General features: G+C 52.3%; 2 protein-coding genes across 2 annotated transcripts in view; both read left to right on the top strand.

Moving 5' to 3' along the window:
• The first annotated feature begins 7,437 nt into the window (after nucleotides 1-7,437).
• ASCL5 (achaete-scute family bHLH transcription factor 5) lies at nucleotides 7,438-8,655 on the top strand. The gene has a single exon (XM_029933142.1). The coding sequence runs from the start codon at nucleotides 7,438-7,440 to the stop codon at nucleotides 8,008-8,010; it is 573 nt and encodes a 190-aa protein (XP_029789002.1). The 3' UTR covers nucleotides 8,011-8,655.
• Nucleotides 8,656-9,483: 828 nt separating this feature from the next.
• The window catches only part of CACNA1S (calcium voltage-gated channel subunit alpha1 S), a 67,174-nt gene continuing 61,056 nt past the window's right edge, over nucleotides 9,484-15,601 (top strand). Inside the window, exons 1-2 of the mRNA XM_029933141.1 lie at nucleotides 9,484-9,750; nucleotides 11,737-11,842. Of these exons, the coding sequence (XP_029789001.1) occupies nucleotides 9,599-9,750; nucleotides 11,737-11,842 (258 nt within the window). The 5' untranslated portion in view covers nucleotides 9,484-9,598. The remainder of the gene's footprint in view (nucleotides 9,751-11,736; nucleotides 11,843-15,601) is intronic.

The following is a 15,601-nucleotide window of genomic DNA, read 5'->3' as shown; positions in this document are numbered from 1 at the left end:
GTCTGCCTCTCTCTGCCCCTCCTCTGCTCGCACTCTCTCTCTCAAAAATAAACATTAAAAAAAATACACAAGGGGTGCCTGGGTGGCTCAGTCTATTAAGTGTCTGACTTCAGCTCAGGTCATGATCTCATGGTTTATTAGTTTGAGCCCTGCATCAGCTCTGTGCTGATGTCTTAGAGCCTAGAGCCTACTTCAGATTCTGTGTCTCCCTCTCTGTGCCTCCCCCACTCTCGCTCTCTCAAAAATAAATTAAAACATTTAAAAATTTAAAAAAAGAAAAGAAAAAGAAAGAGTTACAGGCTACATAAGACAGATTCCCAAGGGATATTATGAAATTTCATATCCAAAAAGAAAAAAGTACATATTTATTCTGGAGATTTTATTATAGACTTCCCTGAAGTCAGGACAAAAGAAAAGTGTTCTGAGGTCCATTTGGGAGTTTCTGAGTTAACCAAAAATGGCTTTCTTTACTGTAGGGCTTTCTCTGGGATCCTAATACATCTTGAGAATCTCCAAGAAAGGGAATAAAGGGGGCTGCATTTCTCGAAGTATTTGACCATGGAGCCCTTTGGGGAAAAGTTCTAGAGACCACCTTGCTGCTGGGGGATGTGCAAGATGACACCCCAAAGCCAATCAGTTCATCACTTAATAACAAATCTCTACGCCCAACATGGGGCTCGAACTCACGACCCCACGATTAAGAGCCACATACTCTGCTGACGGACTCAGCCAGCCCCTCCCTGTTATTCTGAGTGTTCAGTTTCCTTATAAATTCTCCCAGTTTTTAGCAGCAGGGGGTGGTGGTCTCTGGAAGAAGTCTTGATTCAGGCTGAAAAGCACCACCATGGATTTATCAACTGTAAGGCTGTCTCAGAGGGTAGGAGAGGCTGACGGCCATGAACTCTCTGTCCCCAGAGCTGCTGCTGAAGCCATGGGTTCCACAGTCCGCCGACTTCTGACCTCAGACTCCCACCTCTGGCTCTGGTCCCGGTGAAGACAGTGAGGGAGGCCACTCTTGAAGTGGTCCTGTTGCAAATTCATATCTCCCTTTGTTTGATAAAGGATGGCTCGGTCCTCCCCGGGGATTCCCAGTGTCAAGCAGATGCTATTGTCTTAAAAAATGAAGTATAAGGAGCACCTGAGTGGCTCTACCAATTGAGCATCTGACTTCAGCTCACGTCATGGTCTCACAGTTCGTGAGTTCAAGCCCCACATTGGGATCTCTGCTGTCAGTGCGGAGCCCGCTTTGGATCCTTTGTCTCCCTCTCTCTGCCCTCCCCCACTTGCACCTTCTCTCTCTCTCAAAATTAAACATTTTTTTTAATGAAGTAGAAGACAGGCGATCCTTCGCTTAACAGTTTACAACCTGGTAGGGAGGCGGCGTCAGGATGTGCTCCGGGGAGAGAGCACGCCGCCTGCCCGTGGGCCACCGAGATACAGCCCGAGGGAAAGTGGGAAGATGAGGTTGAGTCACCACTAGACCTTTGGGACAGGGCTGGGACAGGGGTCGGCAGGCAGTGCTCATGAAGCCATGGGCAAGGCCTTATAATAATGTGCCATCCCTGGGGCTTGTGACATTAGGGCCTCTGGCAGCATGTGACAAGGAGGAGCTACTGGTGGGGCGGACGCTACATGCTTCACAACTGGAACAGCGAGATGGAAGCCCAGGACACCCCCCACTGGCGACTTCCAACTGCAAGTTGGACCTGAGGTTTTGGAGTCCTGTTGGCCCTCAGTGAAGCGCGTACAGGGTACGACGTGAACGTATCGTGGTCCTAAAGAGGGAAGCTCGGTGTCCGTGTGTCATGAGGCAAGCTTCGTGGGAGAATATCGGTAGCCGTCGCCATGCACACCGGCCCCGCTGTGCCGGAGCCGGGCGGAGCCGAGAGGAGTGGGGGTGCCAGGACAAGGAGTGCCCTCAGTGCCAGCGAGGAGCCAGGACCCCTTTGAAAAGTGGACGGTGTTGCCCACGGGTGCTATTTTGTGGCTGCTTAAAGCAATCTATGGGTTGGTTGAACCTGACTCATCCAGTAGTCACCACTACAGCTAACGTGTGTGGGGAAGTATCTATGTGCGATGCCTATCTAGTGAGTGGTCTAATACTGACACAATGTACTGGTTCCTGTTCAAAACAAATAACAAAATATGTTTAACTATACATACTTATGTATCTGTACATAACAAAAGTTTAAGTGATGTGAATTGATCCACAAACTCAGGAAGAGAATTTAGTATAGGTTAACAGAAAACCGAGTGACTCTTCATGGGGCGGGGGGGGGGGGGCGGTCTTCCCTTCTTAAATTTCCAAAAGACCTGGAAACGCAGTTCCCAATGGAGAGTTACAGCAGGGAGTTAGTTAAAACACTGGGGAGGTCCTGACCCGGAATTTCAGGAATCAACTACCGCCATTGCTCCTCATCGCCACACGGGGGCACTGTTAACAAATGGTTCTGCCCCTCTGGGTGCACTGAGCGGAACCTTAGTTTTCTGCTGCTGATCAGATCCTGCCCAGGCTGCAGAACTCTGAGTGAGGACCATCCCACTATTCGGGTTGTCTAAGCTCGGGCAACGGAGGCTCTTTATCAGGTTCCGTGGGGTACAGCTCCTGGTGCTTGACTCAGTCTGATTACATCGCAATTCTTGCCTTCCCAGGAACTGAGCTCCATGGCTACTCTCCGAGAATATCCTCAAGGGGGCGCTACGGTCCCAAGGATGACCAAGGTGATCTGTGGAACCTCTGTCACCAGAGCAGAAAGTTCAGTCACAGCACGCTTATTCAAATCTGCACTGGGACAGCTCCCCCAACAGGAATCATAATTTAATAAGATACTTGGGATTGCCTGGGTGGCTCAGTCGGTGAAGCGTCCGATTCTTGATCTCAGCTCAGATCTTGGTCTCAGGGTCATGAGTTCAAGCCCCACGTTGGGCTCTGCACTGGGCGTGAAGCCTACTTAAGAAAAAAAAAATGAGATACTTGTGTTAGGTCAGAACAAGCCCCTTTTAGATCTTTGGGTTCAAATTGAACCCACTGGGAGAAATCCTGGAGGAAGGAGTGGGGAAAGAAGGGTGAAGAAGGGTATGGTCATTTAGATTTGTTAGTTTATGAAACTACTCACTGTGGAAAACGGGCAATACCTTAACCTTTATGAGCCTCTGTTTCCTGACCTCTAATACTGGGTGATACTGGCACCGATCTCACGAGGATGGTATGGGAGCTAAAGGGGACGATTCATGGAAAGTGCCTAGCACGGTGCCTTGCACATCATAAACAAGAAATAACAGCTAGAACTATCATTACCATTATTTCGCTACCGTGTTGTGTTCGTCCCCCCCTCCCAGCTCCTGGAGCGGTGCCTAGTATACACGAGGCCCTCAGTAAAGCTGTGCGGCCCGATGACAGTCTTGCCTCTCAGTGATAACCTACCACACAGTGTCCTGGGGTTGTTGGGGAGAGGGGCGGGGTCCGATGGCGGAAGGGGTGGAGCACAGCGCACCTGCCACCTGCCGGCAGGCGTGTTCACTCCCAGGCTCCCTGCCAGGCCCTCCGCTCTTTCCTCCCTGCAAAGACAGAATTGGTTCAAGAACATCAATCTGTGAGGTTTCTTGTTTCAGTCACTCCTTTGGATAGTTTTATGAAGAAATGAAGAAAACATTTGAGGAAAATAATTATTGGGTATCGAGTCAACACAAATAGATATTAAGTTATATTTATGAAAATTGTCATTCGATGTACATGAACTTCTGACCTCTATCAAAATGAAGTTTGAATACATTAAATCAAATGCAAATAGGCAGGGGTCATGTGGGACAGTATAGACTGGATTCCATGTGTTTACCAAAAAAGGGCACTGCTAGCAAATAATTGTCGGCACCATTACGTACCCAACCTTGGGTAAGAACCTGTTACATACTCTTTCATTATGTAAGAATGAAAGACTAAGCTCTTGCCCTCTGGTGGCTTACAGTCTGGTTGAAGACTCAGAAGGCCCAGCCCCAGAAGTCTGTTCTGGGAGCTGCTGAGCTCAGACAGTCGGCAGGGGCAGAAGTTCCCTCAAAGTACAGCAGGGATGGGGGAAATCAACAAAGGTGTGAGAAGGGTCTGGAGATCAGTCAGAAGAAGCCAAGGAGGGGGGTCAAGAATGAGCAGAGAGTGGTCCTGACAGGAGCTGAGAGTCTGTCTGAAAGAGATTTTCTAGAACAAAGGAAGGGGGAGCCCTGAAAGGCTGCTGGGCAGCGAAGGGACATGTGAATTTGTCCTGATGTCTGACACATTTGCTTCCTTTTTTGAGAGCAGATGCAAGTCTCCATGATACTTAGAATCCCTGCTGAGTTTTCCAGGTTTTCATTCAGCATGGAGGGCAGAGCTCACTGGGGACAGAGTTGGGACCCAATGAAGGACAAAGATGAGAAATTGCGGGGCACCTGGGTGGCTCAGTCAGTTAAGCAGTGACTGACTTCGGCTTAGGTCATGATCTTGCAGTCCGTGAGTTCGAGCCCTGTGTTGGGCTCTATGCTGACAGCTTAGCTCTTACGCTGGAACCTGCTTCAGAATCAGTGTCTCCCTCCTTTCCCACTTTTCTCGCTCTCTCTCTCTCAAAAGAAAATTTTTAAAAACTGAAAAAAAAAAAAACCAAGATGAGAAAGCGCACAAGGAGACTCCTAGGAATCTGAGTCACTGACCTCTGCCCATCAGGGAGAGAGCTGGTCCCTCTCGATCTCACAGAAAGGCCTTGCCTGGTGATCAGGGCCTCACGCTGCCGGTCACTCTCCATGTGGATCTGGCTCTCACTCACTCATTTCATCTTCCATGAGAAGGAGGATGACAGAGTAATGTGACACGTGCTCAGATGACATTTGTAGGACACTGTGGACACACACAGGAGAATTCCTGGAGGAAAGTACACCTAACCTGAATCCGATAACTACATGTGACAAGGGTTGATGGCACTTAAACTCAAGACAGGCCAATTATTTCCACAACAGCAGCTTCCTGGAGACCGGGGAAGGCCTGTGTCACTTAGTCCTGCCCTGACAAGCCCAGCTTCCTGCCTGGCCCTCCCTCTCAGTCATTCAACAGGCTCTGGGCACACAGCGGCGAGAGAGTAGAGACTTTTGTTAGGTGTCCTTGAAGGAGAAACCCAGGACAGGGTGAGACGGTACGTCCCGGACCCACGGGGACTGGGGCACAGAAGGCTTGGGTGATTGCCACTCCGCAGTGCTTTGAAAGTCCCAACACCGGAGCCTCCTGGAATCAGGTTCACTTCCTTCAGTAAAGAGTTACACCCCCGGGTGACTTACAGTGGACCCTGTGCTAGTTCAAAACAGTCTTTGAGCCCCTTAGATGTAAGGCTCTGGAAAGTACCTGTGATAAGACTTGATCCCCACTCTCAAAGGAAATGACATTATCGGACACTTTCTTTAAAAAAAAAAAGTTTTTATTCGGGGGCACCTGGGTGGCTCCGTCGGTTTAGCGTCCAACTTTGGCTCAGGTCATGATCTTACAATTCGTGGGTTTGAGCCCTGCATTGGGCTCTGTGCTGACAGCGCACAGCCTGGAGCCTGCTTCAGATTCTGTGTCTCCCCCTCTCTCTGCCCCTCCCCAGCTCATGCTTTGTCTCTCTCTCTCAAAAATAAATAAAAACATTAAAAATTCAATAAAAAGTTTTTATTTAAATTCCAGTTAGTTAGCATACTACACCCAGTGCTCATCACAAGAGCTCTCCTTAATCCTCCCCCCCTCCCTGTGATAACCATCAGTTCTGTCTCGATAGCTAAGAGTCTGTTTCTTAGTTTGCGCCTCTCTCTTTTTCCCTTTGCCCGTTTGTTTTGTTTCTTAAATCCCACACATGAGTGAAATCATATGGCATCTGACTTTCTGACTGGTTTCACTTAGCATGATATTCCCTAGATCCATCCATGTTGTTGCAAAGTGCAAGATGTCATTCTTTTTTGTGGCTGAGAACTATTCCATTGTGTATATATATGTACCACATCTTCTTTATCCATGCATCTATCAATGGATATGGGGGCTTTTTCCATAATTTGACTATCGTAGATAACACTGCTACAAACATTTGGTGCGCCTGTCCCTTTGAATTTGTATTGTTGTATTCTTTTTTTAATTATTATTATTATTTTTTTTTGAGAGACAGAGACAGCACGAGCAGGGGAGGGTCAGAGAGAGAGGGAGATACAGAATCCGAAGTAGGCTCCAGGCTCCGAGCCATCAGCACAGAGCCCAATGCGGGGCCCAAACCCAGGAACTGTGAGATCATGACCTGAGCTGAAGCCGGCGCTTAACCCACTGAGCCACCCAGGCGCCCCTGTTGTATTCTGTAGGTAAATACCTGCTAGTGTGATTGCTGGGTTGTAGGGTCATTGGGCACTTTATATAAGCCAGGCCCAGGGGGTGTTTTGGGTATATTTTTTCTCATTTGATGCTCACATATTATTCACCTCCAGTGAGGGATATTTAAATTTCCATATGGGGAACCATGACGCAGAGAGCAACCCACCTTCTCAATCACGAAGGCATAAACACAGGACTGAACCCTGCTCTTCATGTAAACTTTTCCTTTTTTAAAAAAAATAATAATTTATTGTCAAATTGGTTTCCATATAACACCCAGTGCTTCTCCCCACAAGTATCCCCCTCCATGACCTTCACTCCCTTTCCCCCTCCCCCTTCAGCCCTCAGTTGGTTTTCTGTATTCAATAGTCTCTCATGATTCGTGTCCCTCTCCCCAACTCTCTTTTCCCCTTCCCCTCCCTATGGCCTTCCTGTTAGACCTATGAGTGCAAACATATGGTATCTGTCCTTCCTTTTCAACAGGCTCGCTGCCTCCCCTCATAGCGCTTGCAGTCCCCTTTGCGGGTGGGGGTAACACAAAGGAGCCCATTAAAGAAAGACTTTCCTAACTGATATGTTCACTCTCCTCTTCTTTAGAAACATTTCCCTGAGCTGAGAGGGCACAGTCCTAACAGCAGCCGGCAATTTGTGCCAGGGCAGCCGGGGGATCCCCAAGGCCGTGAGGAACAAGAACCAGGCACCAGCGGCCTGGAATGGAGCCCCAGGGCTAGTGCCCTTGAGAGGTGCCCATGCTGGACTCAGGAGGGGGCAGGGTGCAGAGGCCTGCGGCCCCGCCCACATGGGCGCCACCGAAGAGGGCAGGGGTCCCCGGAGTTCAGCAGCGTCACTACGGGATTGGAGAGGGCCCCTGCTGCGTCGCTGGGAAGAGCCACGCTAGGCCCTAGCGATGACTTGTGTTTGGGAGAGCTCGGAGCCCATCCCACAGGGCAAAGAGAGGCCCTAACCAATCTTCGTACCCCAGGGCTGTTGCTGGCGATGTGACTCGACTCCGTGGTCAGGACGGTGCAGACCCCAGGCAGGGGCGATTCGGGGAGGGTCTCACTCTGGGTCCAGCTCCACGCGGCACCATGAACAATAACTTCTGCCGGGCCCTGGTGGACCGGCGGTCCCTGGCGCCCCCCAGCTGCATGCAGTTGGGCGTCGTGCCCCCTCCGCGCCGGGCGCCCCTGCCCCCCGCAGAGCCCCTGGGCAATGTGCCCTTGCTGCTGTACCCGGGCCCGGCCGAGCCGCAGTATTACGACGCCTACGCGGGCGTGTTCCCCTACGTGCCCTTCCCCGGTGCCTTCGGCGTGTACGACTACCCCTTCGAGCCCGCCTTCATCCAGAAACGCAACGAGCGCGAGCGGCAGCGGGTCAAGTGCGTCAACGAGGGCTACGCGCGCCTCCGCGGCCACCTCCCCGGCGCCCTGGCGGAGAAGCGGCTCAGCAAGGTGGAGACCCTGCGGGCTGCCATCCGCTACATCAAGTACCTGCAGGAGCTGCTGAGCGCGGCCCCCGACGGCGCGCAGCCCGCGGGCTCCCCGCCCGACTGCCCGGGCGACAGCGAGGCCCGGGGGCCCGCCTCCCTGGTGCCCGAGCCTTCCGAGTCTTCCTGCTTCTCCTCCTCGCCTTTCTTTGAGTCGGAGGAGTCCAGCCACTGATCGGGGATAGAGGGGGCGCCGCAGAGACCGGAGGGGCCCGGTCGGAGCAGTGAGGGCGCCGGGCCCGGGGAAGTTGCGGGTGCGCACCACGCCCGCTCCATCCGCAGGCAGGCCACCCAGGACGGCCATCCCTGGATCCCTCTCCCGCACTGCTTCAGCCCGCGGTGGTGGCCCTGCCCAGTCCTCTGTCCCACAGGCGCAGCCCTGTGTCTGCGACTCCCTAGGAGGCCGGCCCGTCTATGATTTGGAAGAGCCATGCCCTTGCTGTCCACGAGATGGCCTCACATACCAGTGTCCACTTTGGGAGCTTGCCTGCCAGCCCCGGCCCCCACCCCACCCCGAGAGGAACCCAGAGGCGGAGGCGGAGGCGGAGGCCAGACTGCTGCTTGCACTGGGCCTAGACAGGACTTGGGAAGAAGCCATGGGTATGCCTTGGTGGCGCCCTCTGGCTTCCTTGATGGTGAGCGATTATCCACCTGCACCCCTAATCCCCTGGTGCAGCCTTTACATACTATTTCCCCCCTAGGTGTGTGAGGACTGCGTTTTTCCCCTTCAGCCTGTATCCCTCTGTGGGCAGTGGGACCATCCGGCCCTGTGTTTGTACCAAGAGGCTAAATAAACGATTTGTTGAGTTTTGTGATTCCAGCTCACTGTCTGCCCACCTACTTTGGTGCCCCTTTCGCCTCACAGCTCAGAGCCTTACCGTGGGCGGTGCAGGGTGTTCTGTTAGCTCATGTATTCAACTAACATTGACAGAGAGAGCTTAGTGTATTGTATACCAGGAACAGAATCCCGGAGGGGCCAGAGTCCCAGGCCTGAGACACAACCCTGGTACAGTTAGGCGCTGGAGGGCTTGAGGGAGAAGTGGACAAAGCAGGCAGTCTCTGCACAGTGTGGCAGGAGCTGTGCCTGAAGCCTGAGTGTTCAAGGTTCTTCTGGGGGAGCCTTCCAGTGTGGAGGGGTTAGCTTTCCCTGACATGGGGTGGGGGGTGGGGGTCTTGGACTGAGCGCTAGCAGCAGGGACTGAGATGGGAGGGGGTGCAGTGTAGTTGTGCTGAACTAGGCCACCAAGCACCTTTTCTGGACAGTGCCATGGGGCTAGGGAGTGGGGTGGGGGCTGGGGTACTAATCTTGGCATCAGGGAGTCAGTCAGAAGTTTGGGGCTCCCTATCCTAGGCCATCCCTTTTTTGAATACTCGACTTTCTATGACACATCCCTTTCTTGAAGCCTTGAAGCCTTCCGTCCTGTCGCCCACAGCCCCCATCCCAGGCCCATGTGAAAGTTCCTTCCTCCACCCCCCCCACCAACCTCCTCAGAGACACACTGGGATGTCACTGGCTGGGCCGGGAAGGAATGACAGCTGCCTGGCCTCAGGAGCTCGGGCCAGGGAGCCGAGCAGAGGCTAATTTTACTTGCCAGGAGCAGGGGGGAGTAATCCTCCTGCCCACACCCACGGCTGGCTCAGCAGGGCACGCTTGGCCCAGCAGGCTCAGCCGGTCCAGTCCCCAAGGCTGGGGCGCTGGGGACGCAGGGAGGAGTGGGCAGCAGGGTGGGGGAACAGGAGACCGCAGGACTGCCAGGGGAGCCATGGAGCCGTCCTCACCCCAGGATGAGGGCCTGAGGAAGAAACAGCCCAAGAAGCCTGTTCCTGAGATTCTGCCAAGGCCGCCCCGGGCCCTGTTCTGCTTGACCCTGCAGAACCCCCTGAGGAAGGCCTGCATCAACATCGTGGAATGGAAGTATCCTTTGGGGTGCCCAGGGCATCAGGGAGCATGTGTGATGTGGGAGAGGGAGGCAGGGTGTGGGCACAGGCCACAGACATTGGGGGCCGGGGAGACTGGGGACTTGGGGATGGGGTGAACTGCCACAGAATGACCCCAGGAGCCTCTGGGAAGGAAGCCTTCGGCTGAGGGGGATGGGAGCGGCAGAAGGAACTCATGAGGCTCCAGAGGCCTGAGCCCACTGCCCAAAGCCCAGTGACAGCCATCAAGGCCGAGGACCATCTGCAGCAGGCCCAGGGCCGGAGGAGGGGTGGTTCACAGGTGTGCCCAAGTCACATCGCCCTGGGGCTTCCCTGGGGGGTTTGAAGCAACAGTCTCATTTTGAAATGTGATAGGAGAGAACAAAGTGGTGTCCTCAGTAAGAAAATTCTCCCCTTTGGTGGGAGGGTGTGAAAGCAAAGAGATTGCTGAGCTTGGGGAGTCTGGCTGGGGATGGAGGAGGGGTAGCAACGGCCTTGAACAAAGGGGGCTGCTGGGAGGGGCTCCTGGGCCACCAACAGGCCTGGCAGTTTTAGCTCAGACATACCACCCTGGGGCCAGGGACTTGCGGTCCCTTTCCGTGTTTGCAGTAGCTCTGAGAGGAAGAACGATGAAAATATCTGGGTTATTTGGGGAAGGGAGGAAGGGGGTTGGAGGGAGGGGCCACCTCAAGTGCCTTCTCCTAAAGAGGTCAGAAATATTTGAAATATTTCCGTAGGGTTCTGGAAGACTGGGCTCCCACCAGCTGTTCCCTTAGAAGGAAGGAGAATAAGGGATAATTGGAAGGATAAGAAAAACATGGGGTCAGTTGGAAGAGCTGGGGTGAGCATCAGCGCAGCTCCCCACAGCTGCCCCTGGTGACGTGGAACCTCTCCCCGCCTCCCCCCGAGGCCTGTCTCCTTGTGAGCTCAGGTTTCCCCGGTGGGTTCTGTCTCCTCCAACCTCCCCTCCTCTGTGCCTTCTCCTCTGCTGGCCTCTGCCCCTGTGGCCAGACTCTTCTCAGACACTGGAGGGAAGAGACCGGGGTGGTCAGTCCAGACCTGCCCTGTGTGACCTGTCCGTACCTCCACCACTCACCACACACCTCCTTCCCTTTCCCTCAGCGCCTTCCGCACCCACTTTCCAATGGCTCAGCCTATCCGGGTCGCATGCTGCTCACCAACAGAGGAACGGGCATGGGGGTTCCCCTGGAAAACAACCGTGAAGGGCTGGGTGAGCCTGGGAGGGAGGGGTGAGTGGGTGCGAGTGTGCACACCAGCATGTGGGCACGGCTGCACGGGGTGGTTAGTTGGGTTATCCAGTTCGTCCTTAGGCTGGAAGGCTCAGGTGCAACCTCTGCAGCCTACTCTTTCCCTGTCCTGCCCTGTGGATACTCAGCCCCCAGCCTCCCTTGCGGGTTCTCTGAGTAAAACCCCCAGGTTGTCAGGCCAGAATCTCAGAAGGTCATGGCTCCTCGGGAGCAGGGCAGGTAGGGTCGGGGATGGGCAGGCGCTTACAGCGGAGCCTGAAGACTCAACCAGAGCTTCGAGGTCCCAACAGGTCTAAATGGAAGTCAGCTGCTCCTGGGGAGAACCTGGCCCCTTTCTACAACCTGCAGGAGGGCGGGGAAGGAGCAACATGGCCCATCAGCCAGGCTTTACAATCGTAGTCCAGACAGACCTTCAGCGCTCTCTTCCCCTAAACTGTGCCAATCCCACGCTGCACTCAGGGGTTCTCCTTTTATTTATTTATTTATTTATTTATTTATTTATTTATTTATTTATTTTTGAGAGACAGAGAGAGACAGAGCATGAGCAGGGAGGGTCAGAGAGAGAGGGAGACACAGAATCTGAAGCAGGCTCCAGGCTCTGACTACGCGGGGCCAGAACCCACAAACCGCGAGATCATGACCTGAGCCGAAGCCAGAGGCTTAACTGATTGAGCCACCCAGGTGCCCCTCAAGGGTTCTCCTTAACCCTGGCACAGGCCCTTCGAGACAATCATCCTGCTCACCATCTTTGCCAACTGCGTGGCCCTGGCTGTGTACCTGCCCATGCCAGAAGATGACAACAACACTCTGAACCCTGGTCTGGTAAGATGGGTCCCCACCCCCTTCCTGTGGGCCCACAGCCCCCCGGCTCAGGGAGGCCTCCCTGGCAGACTGCACGCTGGTGGTGGGTGGTGCCAGAGCCTCAGCCTAGCTCCCAGCCACCCGCAGGCCTGGCTGAGCGACTCGGCAGCTCTGCGGGGTAAACCTGCTAACTCTGGATTCTGTGACCTGACCGACCAGCACCGAGCAAGTACCCAGGCACGGTGCTGGGCATCAGATGAGAGTAAGCTTCGAAGATCCTCTCAGCAACCCCATAAAGTAGTTCCATTTGACAGATGTGGAAACTGAGGCTTAGTAAGGTCAGCTCCAGAGCCATGGAGGCAGAAGCTAATTTCCCTTTCCTGGATATAATCCAGAAGAGACTTGCTTCCTGAGAGAGTGGGATCTGGGAATCCCAAGAGAGCACATTTTAGAACTCTAAACCACTTTCTCCTCACCCCGTCACCAGTATCGCGTGCACAGAAATATAAAATGCCGGATCTGGAAAGAATTTTCTGGGATCAGGTTGTCCTATCTCCTTCCCACCTCACTGGTTCATGGTTAAGAAAATGGAGCCTTACGAAGTGAAAGGGCTTGATTTTACCTAACAGCTAGACAATAGTAAACATGGTTACCATTTATTATGTGCTTATTAGATGCCAGGTTCTATGCTAAATATTTTACATTATTGTCTTATCTCCATAACTATCCAAGTGAGGTAACAACATTAAATCTATGTAAAAGACAAGGAAATTGAGGTACTGAGAATTTTGGTAACTTGCTCAGGATCATCCCCCATGCAGGTCCTGCCATAGGGTCTCAAACTCAGGCCTCTCTGACTTGAGGACCTGCCTTTGTGACCGCCGTGTTGCTAATGTGATAACAGCATGAAGACTTCTAGGGGAATCCTGTCATAGAAACAGTGCTCTCAGGCCCCCGAGGGGACAGGATAATGGACCCACCATTCCGTCAGGCTTTTCCTGCATTTATACCACAGAGAGTGGGGGGTGGGGGGGGCAATTAACATGCATCCAGGGCCCTAAAGAAAGGTATTTATCTTTGCCTCTCCTTTATGCCGGTTTCCATGGAAATCTATCTTGGGCTGGTGAGAAGCTGGGATTTTAAGTGTGTGCTTGGATATAAACAGAAAAAACTCTGAGCTCCTGCGTGTAAAAGGAGAGTGAGATGAAATGTGGGCGAGGCTGCAACGGAAGCTAGGAGGGGCTTTCCACAAGGCAGGCCTAGAATTCAGTGTTTCTGAATCTAGGAGGGCTCTGGGTCCACCTCACTCTTCAGGACTTCATATTTTGGGGCCTTAGTTTTATTTCAACTTCTTAAGCAGTTGGTTACTTTCAAAAGAAATCACCTTCTGGAGGGTATTAAATTACGCCTTACTGGGTCTGTTGTCTTCCATCTTGAAACAAAATGGCTGCCCTAAAAATTTCACATGGTGCTGTGTGCTTTCCCTTTAGCCTGTGGCCTGGAGTTACAATGCCTTGGGTAAGGTCTAGAGTGCATAGACACAGGATGATAAATTACCTGGAAGAGGGAAACCTCACCAGAAACCTTTCCAAAGTGGTGAATATCCCCTCAACAGTCAAAGTTGGACAGGCTATTGTCAAAGTTGGACAGGCTATTAACAGTCAGAGAAAGATCCTAATCTTATCCCTTTGGTGTAAAGCCCAGAGAGGGTAAGTGATACTCAAAGTCACACAGCCAGCCTCTAGCTGTGGATTCCTCACTCTTACTTGTCAATTGTATGTTCATTTCCACACAATCCAGCAGGAAGAAAATGAGCGGAGTTAGACCAGAAGGAAGGGGAATCAGACATTTATCTCTCTTTACCCTATTGGGTTCTTTGTGGGTATCTGAGTAAGATTAGAGACTTTCTTGTCACCCAAAATAACCCATAGCTTTTAAGAAGGGAGTCCTAAGGACCAATTCTTCATTAACGTCCTTACTCATTTAACAACTATTTATTTAGTGCCCATTATATCCCTGGTGCATAGTGGGGATATAATTGGGAATCAAGCAGACCTAGTTTCTGTCTTTACAGGGCTTCATTAATTAAACCAATTAAGTGATTGTAATTAAACCAGTTACACAAGTATCTAAACTGAAAAGGGAAATGTATAAGGTTGGGGACACTATGGTATTGTACTGGAGGAGTACCTATCCTTCCCAGAGGATGGGGTGTTTACCCTGAGATATGAAGGATGAGGACAGGGCCAACTTCAAGGGCATGTGACCTGTGCAGTCCCCCCAGGGCCTGCATTCAGAAGGGACCCATCGTTGGGATTTAATGATCTGTGGTTATAGTACTAAAAATTTAAATAACTTCACCTTTTGTGAGTGAAGACTGATGGGATCATGGTTCATGCACCATGGGCTTGGAGCCATGACTCACTCACATTTCCCCCTCCACCGCCTCCTATCATCACCTTCCCACCTCAAAGGACAGACGACACTCAGTCTGTCCCTGCTGGCGCCCTGGGCCAGGCTGGGTTGAGTGCATGTGGTCTTTGGTGTCACAAGACAGGGCGTAGCAGTGGCTGTCCCCACCCTGGGCTGACAGTTCCATGGCCCATTCAGTGAACGATCGCAGGGCGGCGCCTGTAGCTGGTGCCCCAACCAGATCCTCAGTGTCTCCTGGAGCAGAGGCTGTCATACCCACCCTGTGTGCTTCCTGCCCACCTTGGGTGCAGGCAGCAAGCCCATGGGAGGGGAGATGTTTGTCTCCACTTGGCCAACTCTGGCCAAGGCACAGGATGTCTGGCTGCTGGCTGGTGTGGGGGGGACCTGGCCACTGGTGGGCTGAGTGTGTCATAGGTCATGGAGGATGGGGGCGCTGTGGGGGTGTGCACATGCCCCCTACAGCATTAAATAGGCAATAAAAAAAACATAATGACAGATTGAAAAAGGAACCATGGAAGGAAGGAAAAAGCTTTATATTTTAATACCTTTAATGGCATTTATTTCCTACTTTTGGGACAAAGCACCCTACATATTTTCATTTTGTACTGGGCCCATCAGTTATGTAGCTGGTCCTGGAGGAAGGGTCAGGGCTCCAGGGAGAGGTTGTAGAAGCCTTGGCAGGGAGCCCCATGAGCTCAGTTGGCTGAGTGTCTGGCTTTGGCTCAGGTCATGATCTTACAGTTCGTGGGTTCTAGCCCAGCGTTGGGCTCTGTGCTGACAGCTAGCTCAGAGCCTGGAACCTGTCTTTGGATTCTGTGTCTCCCTCTCTCTCTGACCCTCCCCTGCTCATACTGTCTCTCTCTCTTTCTCAAAAATAAATAAAACATTTAAAAACTTTTTTTAAAAAGGAGGTAAGATCCTAAACTTTCATTAAAAAAAAGAGAGAGATTGAGAGATGAGTTTGGGACTTAGAAAAATCTCAGGCCACCATGTAGAGGGCAGACTGGAGCCTGGTACAATGAGGGGAGCAGGGAGAGGGAGGCAGGAAATGGGGGAGACTAGAATTGAGGCATGATGTGTAAGAGGGTGATGTTGAGGGACAGTGAGGAGATGGCTCAGTGGGACTTGGTGCCTGATGGATGTAGGGACGGACGCATGGGGGAGGGGAGGAAGACAAGGATAACACTCGGGTTTCAGAGTGGGTGACAGAGCAGATGGAGGTATCACTTACCAAGACAGGCAACACCGAGGGGGAAGCAGGCTGAGACAGGAGAAGGGATACAGTGATTTCAGTTTCTGACATGTTGAGATACAGGTGCCCACGTTCACTAGGCAATTGGCTTTGCA

Source organism: Suricata suricatta, chromosome 3 (genome assembly GCF_006229205.1).
Source record: "Suricata suricatta isolate VVHF042 chromosome 3, meerkat_22Aug2017_6uvM2_HiC, whole genome shotgun sequence".
NCBI lineage: Eukaryota > Metazoa > Chordata > Mammalia > Carnivora > Herpestidae > Suricata > Suricata suricatta.
The sequence above is the reverse complement of the archived record's forward strand: the minus strand, read 5'-3'. Positions and strand labels throughout refer to the sequence as shown.